Consider the following 11,866-nt stretch of genomic DNA (forward strand, 5'->3'; position numbering starts at 1 on the left):
TATATAAGTCCTATGAGTCCTGTTCTTCTATTTTTACATTGAATCTCATCTACGGTGAGACCGCATTTGGTGCTCATCACCATGCTCATCATTGTTATAAGATGATCGACGCCCTTCATTTTTTTAAATGACATATGTTGTTGATTTAAAATTATATTTATATTAAATTTATTAAAATAAAAATTATGAAAAAATATAATATTAAATGTGAACTGTTCATAGTTTATTTAGATGATCAAATAATTAAAATTATAAAATTTTTAATATTAAATTGGACCTTTTAAATTATATCTATACTGTCTAGAGTACATCTAGATAGTTAATTTGTAAAAATTATTAAAAAATAAGATTAGACTGGGTTATTCAGATTAATCTGTACTAACCAGATTGGTGATAAACAAATTTATTAAAGATTTTTATATTTTTTACATATTTTTTATTTTGATAAATATAAAATAAAAGTAAAAGTTTAAATTTGGACAATCTAGATCTTATTAGGGGTGATGAGTGCTGTAATATTTATCCTCTAATAACATAAAAAACGGTACATATTTAATATATAATATAATTTTTATATATTTTATTTTTATAAATATAATATTGAAATATTTTAAAAAATAATTTTAAATCAATGACAGGGATCATTTGAAGAGAAAATAAATGACTTAAATCTTCTCACGTTGATGAGCGCGCGGTGATGAGCACTGAATATGTTTCCCATCTAAGATCTTCTTTTCCCCCCTAATTTTTTATACCATTTAAAAAAGAATTCTAAATATATAAATTTTAAAAATGACTTTTTGAAATTAAGATTATAAATTTAAATTTTAGTTCACCAATACAAATATCTAAGTCAAGTTTTTTCAACTAATTTTTTTATGATATCAAATGCACAACGTTTTTCCTGGAGAAACTTGAAGGAAAAAACACAAAAAGAGAAAATCGGCCAATATAATTCTAGGAAAAACTGTTTTTTTGAAAAAGTCTTAGTTCTTTTGAAAAAGTCAAACAAAACAGTTAAAATTAAAAAGCTCAATTCCCTTCAACGATTATTTGCTCACCACCACCGCCACCTCATCATTTTTGGGGCGTTTAACGGTTCCACTTCTCCAAAAGAAAAAAAAAAGAAAAAAGGAAAATTGCATGGAAGCTTACTATGAATCTTTTCGAGGTAGATCCAACAGGAAATGAATAAAGTTTCTAAGTGAAGTTTTCTCCAAGATAAAATGCGTATTTTTATTTTTTCTCTCAACAAAATATGATAGATAATCTTTAATAGAATAATATTTTTTTAATTCCCTTATAATTTAATGTATTTTGGTTAACTTGGTTCGTTTTAGTATTTTAAGTATAAAACTTGAACAAACCGAACTGGAACAAAAGGAGTTAACTTAATTTCTACGTGAAACATAGTTAAGAAAAATACGAACAAACACATATACATTGTATTAAAAATAATTTTAATGGAATAAAATAAGTGAAAGAAATTAATAATTGCTGCCTCCCTTTAATATTATAAAACATTTTAACCGAATCATACTCACAAAAAATTATTTAATTATCTTTAAAATTATATTCTATTTTTATATTTATCCTTATTTAATAAGGTGTCTCAATTAAAAAACTTTATTAATTACACCCTCTAATTAAAAGTAAATTTGAAAAAATATCATTAATTATACATAGAAAGACCCAAAATGTCTTATAATTTTAACATCTTACCTTAAAAAAAAAAAAAACCTTACTTTCTTGAATGGAAGAAGTATAATATTAATATGTATTTTTTTAGTTTTATTAATTTTAAATTTTGTTCCTAATCAATTAAACTTTAAGAGTTGTCAGGAGAAAAAAAAAAGAGTGAGAATACTTTTAACATGATATTTTAAAATAATTCTAAAAACTTGTTTTCTATTTGATAACGAGAAAAAAAAAACAATTATTGATTTCTTTACTTTTTAGTATGTTTTGATATTAGTTCTTGTACCTTTTCATTACTTCAAGTCTTTTAAGTTTTATGTGTCTGCAATGTTAGTCTATATATTTTTAAATATGATCATAAAAACTTAATGGTGGTTAAACACACAATGAATGATGCTTTAGAAGGAAGAAGGCACAATAACTAGCGCAGACTGATAGAAAGTTTAGTAGACATTTTGATATTTAAAAAAATTATAATTTTAAATTTATAATTAATTTTAACATATAGTAGGAGTGTTTTGATATATTTTCAAAAAATCAATTACACCACATAATATAAGGAATTATATTTAAAATTGATCATATTAATCAATTTTATTTATAACAAATTTTATTCATTAAATATTCAAACAGATCCTAAGTTATTAGCTAAAAATAGCACTGCAGAGAAAAGAAATTATAAATATTATATCGAATCTGAAAAAAAAAAGGAAAAAAAGAAAACCATATATAATCTCTCTCTCTCTCTCTCTCTCTCTCTGTCTCTGTCTCTCTCTTTCACACACACACACACACAAACACACACAAACAATGATATAGAATGGAGAAATCAAACTTCAACTTGACTTGTCTGATATGATTTTATCCATGAAACTAATCATAATAGCAGGCTTTGCAGAGAAGGGATTGCGCCAATGCTCTCGACGGTGTCGTTTTGATTTCTGACGTTCCCAGTTATTTATAAACTTATATGAGGCTCGTTCCACAGCACTTGCTTCGTGGTAGAAGTCGTCGTAGTAATTGTCGTCGTCGTCGTCTTCTTTAGATGTTGGTTTTGTTCCGATGCTCTCATTAGTTGTCTTTGTAATGATTATTTGTGTATCAGCTGAGATAACGTAATTGTAGTAACACACTAAGCAGACCTTATTGTTCTCAAAATAACCTTTAAATCTACAATTAGGGGTGTTAGCGGGGTGGGATGGGACCAGGATACTCATATCCTGTGTCTCGTCCTGAAAAAAAAGATCGGGATTAAATTTTGGTCTTGTGTCCCGTTCCATTCCAAAAGTCATCTCGTCTTATTAGGAGTCAGGATGGGACCGGAATAAAATTGAGACGTCCCACCATCCTGATAAATGGGATAATATTGAACAAAGATATGAATAATAACGTTTATTAAAATTTTAAATCATATAATTTATTAAGTTTAAAATCAAAACAATACAAATACATAAATCACAACAATTTAAAATCAATTATTAAATTATATTAATTACAACTACACATTATAATAACAAATACAAGTGATCTTAATGTTATAAGATTAGCAACAACAGGCAAGTCAAGCACAATATCAAATCATTGTTTGTCTACTTTAGTGGAGATGTATGAAACTAATTACTCTTCTAAAAATAAAGCAAGAAATACATTATAAATAAAAAAGTTATTAAATAGATAGATATAAGAATAAATTATATTAATATAATTAATATATTATAAAGAAAGATATCGCTATGTTTACTCCATGTTATTAAATTATCAATATAAAAAAACTTTAGTTTTAAACAAGAATTGCAAGTATTGAAATTATAATTGATATAATTAATATAAGAATAAATTATATTAATATAATTAATATATTTAAAATCAAAAATAATATATATAATATTCGAGATGGGACAGGATGTCCTGATGGTAATCCCGTGTCCCATCCCTTCCCGAACCCCTTTTCTATCCCGTTCCGTAAAGTCCCGTTTTGATTATTTTTGAGCCGAGACAAGACTTGTCCTGATACAATTGGGACGAGTCCAAACTGAACATCTCTATCTACAATTAAAAACGGACAGAGGAAGATCCACGTGTATATAGTTCCTGAATAATTTCTTATTGCCTTTTTATCCATCACTAATTGCGATGAACTCGTAGTTTATCTATAGGGATAGCGCTTACTTTCCCTATCAGTTATCATTATAGACCTCTCAACTGTTTTTAATTTTAATTTAATTTAAATGGGATCCTCGTATCACTAAAAAGATTGCTATTTAAAAAAATAGAAAATTAATTTATATAGTAAATAAATACTGATATGGGATTGCATTATTTGCGTTATATTAGGATATTTAAATTTAAAATACAAGTCTTATTTAGATAATCCTTAAGCTTAAAGTTTTTAATTATTAATTTTTGAATGATAAATTTTGTTATGATTTTTTAAGGATGATAATTGTAAGATTATCTTTATTTTGAAATTGTTTTCACAGTTTCCTTTTTCCAGATAAACTTTCGAGAAAAGGGAAAAAAAACAACAAAATCCAATAGAAATTTCTTTAGAGAAGTTCTCTCTGTATTTACTCAGATTTTTTTTTTTTGGTAGTTATGACTTAGACTACGCAATCCTATTCCGTCTTTCACGGCGAGATTTCTTAATATGGTTATTTGACGACTTCCCAGGTCTGCTTCACTAAAACCATATGTATATCAGGTTTTATTTCACTTTTTTTTTTTGGTTAAACCTTTTATTCTTTTAATTGGTTCTTCTTTTTTCTTCCTATTTCTTTTGTAACTGATGCTTTGATAAAGAAACACACACTGTTCAATCTTTCTGCTCAATTTACATTCTACGATGATCATGGGGTTACACAGAAGATCATCAGGAAAGCTTGTGTTTGATTCTTTTCGAAGTTTGATCTCTTCGAGGATCAACATTACACCCAAAACCCACCTCGAACACTTGTTGATTCCTGCATGGAATAATAGAACTAAATTTTCATCGTATTCTCTTGCATCACAGAGACTAGGGCTAGGCTTACGAGGTAGATCCAACAGGAACATATCTAATCCATATCTCAACGAGGCTCGGAGATTTTACTACGTGGATCATCAGTACAATAATGTGAAGCAACATCGTAAGTCACGAGGTCTTAAACGGTGGTTCCTTGTGGGTTTCTTGATCATAGTAACATGTTTTTCAGGGCTTGTTGTGAAGACATACTATGATCTTGCGGAAGGTGTTCCATTTCACGATCGGACTCGTTTAATTATGTTCCCAGAGTCTAAGATTACGACCCTTGAAGAGATGTATTTCAAGAGAAGAAACTCGTTTGAAGGGAGAATATTGCCTGATACCGACCATGAAAGCGTTCGTGTCAGAAGGATAGCTCAGGACATGATTGATGTGTTATTATCTAAGAAGGACGAGATGATGATGAGTCAACATGGCAGAAAAACAAAAAGGTCAAAACTTGGTGGTGAGCTATGTTTGGATAAACTGAAGTGGGAAGTGATAGTGGTGAGTGGTTCTGAAGATCCCTTTTCTCTACCGTGTGGGAAGATTGTGGTGTCTGATTCCATGCTTCAGCATCTCACAAGTGACTCGGAGGTAGCATTCATCCTTGGACGTCAGGTATATCGTATGTACACGTACATTGTGTTTTGTTTTTAATTTTTGTAGTTTTATTTTGTTATTCTGAATTTTTTAAATTTGATCCATCTACAACATTATTAGTTTTGTAGCTATAAAAAGCATATGAGGATCATACCCTAGCTAGCACTGACGAAGTTAATTTTACTAATGCATATTTAACTCTGTTAATTCTCTTGCGGATATATTTAATCTTTCTTTCATCTCTTACACTCTTTTGTTTAAGCCAAATATAAATTGAATTTTTTTTTGTCTTACCTTATTTTTAATCATACTAAAGAAAATATAGTAGAGTACATTATAGTTAAATTAATTGGGAGAATTGCATACAAGTCTCACTCAACACAAATTGTGTTGTCATTTTTTTAAAGTCAGCTGTCTATAGACTTTAGAGTAGGTAATTGTGTTGAGTATGATCTTAAAGTAATTCTTCTAAATTAATTCTTTCAATGCCGGCTCATATTTTTATGTGCATTTTTAAAAGGGAAAATATAATCATTGATTATTATAGTTTTATTTAGTTTTGTTTTTAGTCCTGGTAGTTTTTTTAAATATTTTTAATTTTTATAAGTCCTGTAATTTAATATTGTTAGGGAAATGAGGAACAAACATCATTCAATTTTGTTGAAACTATAAGGATGAAAAAACAAAAAAAAAATATTATAGGAACTAAGCTAAAAGCAAAACCTCATAAAATTATGAGGACCAATGATTATCTTTTTTGTTTTTTAAAATCTTAGGAACTATAAATCAAACTAAAGAAGTTAGTCAATGAAATAAAATTATAGACACTAAAAATAAAATACAATCAAAATATAGAGACTTAATTAATGTTATATTTTTTCTTTTATATATTTGGTTGGGCACATGTACGTATAATACAATACATGAAATGGTGTTTTAGATTGGGCATATTGTGGCTCGATATTCAGCTGAAAACTTCACACAAGCTGGTTGCACCATTATTCTACAGTCCGTACTCGAGCCAATTGGCTTGTGGAATGCATTCAAACGTCGCTATACTGCTGTTGTCGTGCGTATCCTTCACAAGTAAGCTTTATTCACTCTCAATTATTTTTGGTATTTCTTGCTTTCTTGTTTTATTGATATTAGTTTTTTTTATCTATTTTTTTTTTGAATTAAGTCCCACCACTTCTACGAACTGAGTTTTACATATAATACTCTAAAATTTACACTAATTTTTAAATATGGTTAAAGAATCAAATGTTAACCATTAAACACATATCATGTTGAAAAAGTGTCTGCCACGTCAATAAGGAGAAAAACTTATATTTTTCAAACACTAGCATGATTAATAAAGATTTACTATGTTAAAAAGAACTTTAGATATTATTTCAAAACTTTACCATGGCATAAAAGAGTTTATTATGGTAATTAGGAGTTAAAGTTGTTTTTTAGATGCTCACTATAGTAGAAAGAGCTCTACTTACAATTAAAACATTATTCAAAATTGGACTACAATAATATAAAAGGATTTACCATTGTAGAAAAGATTAAACATAGCAAAATAGACCTACCATGATAATTTAAAAACTCAATAAGTTAAAAAAATAATTATCAATGGAAAACTAAATTAAATAAAGTGTACAACTATGGGATCCCATTGAAAACAAGTGTTTAAATCAACTATTTTTGCTAAAAATCATAAACAAAAGTGGAACATGGTTTCCCGAGGGCTAAATTGTCCAAGAATAAGTTGAGAAATGGCAAAAGGTCACAAAGGGCCATTTTTAAAATCATAAAACAAACAAGGACCTTTCTATCTAGGGCATATCATGCGTCGCGACATGTGTATTGTGCGCTGCAGCGCATAGTACCATATTAGCATAATAGCAGTATGAATAATAAAATCTGATTTTGAACAAGCATAACTTTTTACATTGTATATTTAATTTGAGTAATTTAAGTATTCATACAAAGCTTATTTAATAATATAGCTAATGGCTGTAGTTTGGTATTAAAACTCCTTTGTATGTATGATGAGGATTTTATCCATTAATTCCCATTAACAGTCAAAACACGTTATTTACCAAAGAATAACACTTTCAAAACCAAATCCAAAGCTAAAGTCATTGTATAGGACACTTGACCACCACACACACATTCGAAACTACAAACTTACACCTGCATATTTATATTAATCAAAACTCTCATAGTTGGGTAAGGTCATAGTCTCCAAACATAGTTTATATAGTAAAAGCAACATAAATTGGTATAAACAAATATTTTACTTCAAAGTCATTGTAAACCATTTAATTATTTCAAAATATGACCATAAATGTCAAAAACTAACTCATGACAATCAAATATATGTTTAATCAAAACAAAGAATCACATGCTCACGTTACAAAGTTAATGCCCTAAGGTTGACAATTTACACTTGTCCAAAACAAAAGAGGCTAACTAAACTAATGGTGTCCATACATATTGATCTACTCTTCTAGTGATTCTTTAGCCTGACTCTTTCATGTAAAAATGTTAATTATAGGGATGAGATATAGAGGTCCCAATAATCAAAAATTAATATGTAATTAATCATGCGATCGTTAAATGTGGTATACAAAATTTTTTTAAAAAATATATATGGAGGTCCTTTTAGTTTCACTCAATTTTGAATTAGATCCTTACAATTTATTTTGTTTTAATTGAGCTCTTATAGTTTAACTAATTAAATTTTTAATCCCTGAAAGTTAAAATCCTTACATTTTTCCTTTAAAAAAATTTAAAACTTTTATATTTTTATTAAATGATTATATGAATTCAGAATTAATTACATAATTTTTATAACTCAAATTTATATAATTAGGTTGTCTTCTAAATATTTTTTATACATGTAGATTTTGCATAAAAACTTATAATAAAAATATAAACAATGGATCAAATTAAATTTTCTTTTTTTAATTTTGGCTAAAATTATTAAATTAAATCTTCTACAGACTCTAAGAGTATTTCTGTTTTGTAAAATTTAATAATTCATTATTAATTTTAAACTATAAGAACTTGATTAAAATAAAATAAATTGCAGGAACCTAATTCAAGAATGAGTAAAACTGGAAGGATTTATAAGTATATTTTTTTTAAAAAAATTTCAAACATGTGTTATCCAAACAACAAATGTCAATATCTTTTTACATAATATTGAGTTGAAAAAAATTTTAAATTTTGAAAAATATTATAAAAATTGAAATGATAATAAATGTTAAAAAGATCATAAAAATAATATAGTATACCATAAAATAAAAATTTCAAAAAAAATAATAGAAAATAAGTTTTTTTTTTTTTTTTTTAGAATTGGGTTCGGTAGCGTAGAATTTGACCCTATCTCAATGAGCCTGAATGGCTCGAGCAAAGACGTGGGCTTACTGGGCTTTTGGACAACATGTACAGTCCTAGCTCGTACTATTATCATTTCTACAATTTGCAGGCAAGTATTTGAAGCAGATTACATTGGGATGTGGTTAAGTGCTTCGGCTGGATATGATCCCAGGGAGGCTCCGAAGTTGTTGGAGAGGATGGAGGAGTTACGGAAGGACAACATTCGTACACAACCAAGTCCAAAATCTAGGGCAGAATTTCTGATACAGCCTGAGATTATGAGAGAGCCTCTTTCTATATACCTACGAGAATGTCAAACTAGGACTTGATAAATGAGGTTTGGAAAAGGATTTACGGAAGAGCAAGAGATTTTTTTTTTTGAAAAAAATTAATATCCACTTCCTCTTCTCGCTTTTGAGGGGGATGGCTTACAAATTGTGAATTCTAACCCTTGTTCATGAACAATTTGGTTTTTATATATCCCAACACAATTGACCAGATTATGACTTGAATTAATGGCAGGATTAAAAAAATGACTAAAAATAATATCAAAAATGACAAAAAAGATTAAGGAAATTTTATTAGTCCTTATTTATAATTTTTTTTATATGTAGTTGTTACAAGAATCTTAATGGATTAGATTTTTACATTTTGATTTGAATATTAATTTTAATATTTATATTTAAATTGATATATTTTGATTTTTTTAATTGCGATATATTTAAATTATTTGGTTTTGAGTTCCTGACAATATTTTGAATCAAGTTTGAGGCTTTGAATTTCAAAGATCTAAATCTAGATGAAGATATATAAAAATAATTTATTTTATTTATAAGATATACATAATGTAACCATTCTTCTATTTTATATATATAACTAAATAAAAATTCTCTCCAAACCTAACATTGAGTTCAATCAAGCATCTTTTATTTGCCATGAGCTACAAATTTTGGGTATACTTATTAGATATATATTTAAATATACGTATTAAATAATTATATACATGTTAAGTAATTAAATAGAAAAACAGATTTATTAAATAAAAGGAGTTTATTTTACCGGAATAATCCACCGAAACATAAAAAAATATACATGCAATGTCAAATCTCAAAATTTTAAAGTGGATTTAAATTAGAATTTATATAGTTTTGGGATAAATTTTTAGGACAATATAATTGAAAAGTAGGCAATAATAGTTAGATAAGCATGATTTTGAGTTCTGAATATTTTTAAGAAAACTATGATTTTTAGTTGTAATTAATTATAGCTTGTAACTAGGGTATTTTGATATGCTTTAAAAAATTATAATTGATTTTTTCAGTTGGTGAAAGTATTTGGATATATTTTCACATAAACACGTTTTTACTTGATTTTCAATTGCAATTTTAAAATATTTAAAATCAATCATATAAGTCAATTATTCTCTCATTTTTCATTCTCATCTTTTATTAATTAAAAATAAAAATAAGCTTGTCATTCTCAATTTTATATTTTTGCATCAAATCTCATCTCATCTCATTTTTGTTATTTTCAAAAAAAAAAAAAATCACACCACTCAAACAAAAAATTTTAAACATATGATTTTTTTAAGCAAAAAGAGGTAATTTTATTAATATCAATAAGAATACTACACTCACTAATTCCTTGTAAAGAAAAAAAGGGAGAATTACATCCACTTATCAATCTCCTTGATTCAATTATCATTGAACTTTATAATAATTAATTTTGTTGTGTGGAATTGTAATGTAATTTTTTCACGAAAAAGCAAAACCTATAATACTACCTATATGAAATGAAGAAACAGCAGAAAGCAATAATCCAAGAGTACAACCTACACAAAACAGCCAAAAAAAAGCACACCCCCCCAAAAAAAAAGAAACCCAGTCAGTCGATGCCTTCCTTCACTTTCCTACCAAAGCTTCTATCAACCAGGTCAAGTACATCCTTATCCTTCACGCCAACACTTCTGCTATATATGTAAGTCCTACATCAAAATGGAGACGAGAGAAGATGGTGGTCCATAGAGCCATCCTTGTACAATCGTGCTTCTCATCACGTTATTAGCTACAATCCAATTAGCTGCATTATTCCCTTTCCTTGAAACCAAAGAAAAAGAGCAGCATCCATTAGACCCACACAACCAAAGCACTTCTGAAGGATATTAACACATGCCTAGTCACATCTCTTTACATCCTTAGCCACCATTCTTCTGCACAGATCCTGGCAATGTCTCAAACAAGACTTTTCCATTAGTAAACAAGTCTCGTAGTAAAAGAGCTTCCAACATTGCCAGTCACTCTAGTAACAGCCTTCTTCCTCCTGGCACAAAAAGCTCCATCAATATTCAACTTCACTACCCGGACCTCTATTGGTTTTTGCCAAACCGGAGCTTTATCAAAACTTTAATAAAAAATCTGTGGCTTCTTCTGATACACCATGTTATCCCAATACTCATCCACTAAACTAATAGCCTTACTCAAGCAAAAGTTCTGCATTAATCATCTGGCCTTGCAAATCACCCAACATGTAGCAGCAAAGATGGTCACTGTATAATCATTAATAACTTCCTTATTCAACAACCAATAATCCTGCAACCAGCTATCAATTCTTCTTAAATTCCACCCATCAAGCTTCAGGGATAGTAAAGAAGCAAACCAACACTTCTTAACCCAAGGACAAAAAGAAACGCATTTGTTTAACACTTTTAACATGCTCGTTACATATTACAATACACACAGGATCGATCAGTCAAGCATTTCCTCTTGCACAAGGCTTCTCTTGTAGCAATGGTTCCATTGCATACACACCACATGAAATGGATAAACTTTAGGAGGGCCTTTAACCTTCCATATACCTTCCCATAGTCTTTTAGACACCTTAGAAGAGCAACTTAGATCCTTAGCCCAATTTGCCTTACCATCCCTACTTGCCAACCAAAACAAATTTATCCTCACCATTCACCAGAGGCAACGTCATACTATGTATTAACTCCTTATCCTCTAAACTAAACCAATCATCAAATAGATCCAACCTCTCCACCTACCTTCACAAATGAGATCTTTCACTTTTAAGGCCTTCATATCATCAGTTAACACCCTCAACCTTAATCTGTGATCCTTAGCAACATCAAGTGATCTTCAAAAACACTCACCTTATTATCACCATTAACTTCCTTCCAGGATATGTTTGACC

At 28.6% G+C, this 11,866-nt stretch overlaps 1 protein-coding gene across 1 annotated transcript; it reads left to right on the forward strand.

Annotated features, from left to right (window-relative positions):
* Positions 1–4,540: 4,540 nt before the first annotated feature.
* On the forward strand, positions 4,541–9,032 carry LOC129289971 (mitochondrial metalloendopeptidase OMA1-like). The gene is made up of 3 exons (XM_054926728.1): positions 4,541–5,320; positions 6,243–6,388; positions 8,784–9,032. The coding sequence occupies exons 1-3, from the start codon at positions 4,541–4,543 to the stop codon at positions 9,001–9,003; spliced, it is 1,146 nt and encodes a 381-aa protein (XP_054782703.1). The 3' UTR covers positions 9,004–9,032.
* The last annotated feature ends 2,834 nt before the right edge of the window (positions 9,033–11,866 follow it).

This window comes from Prosopis cineraria, unplaced genomic scaffold (genome assembly GCF_029017545.1).
Source record: "Prosopis cineraria cultivar Desert tree isolate PC_DT_omini unplaced genomic scaffold, ASM2901754v1 PC1, whole genome shotgun sequence".
Classification (NCBI taxonomy): domain Eukaryota; kingdom Viridiplantae; phylum Streptophyta; class Magnoliopsida; order Fabales; family Fabaceae; genus Prosopis; species Prosopis cineraria.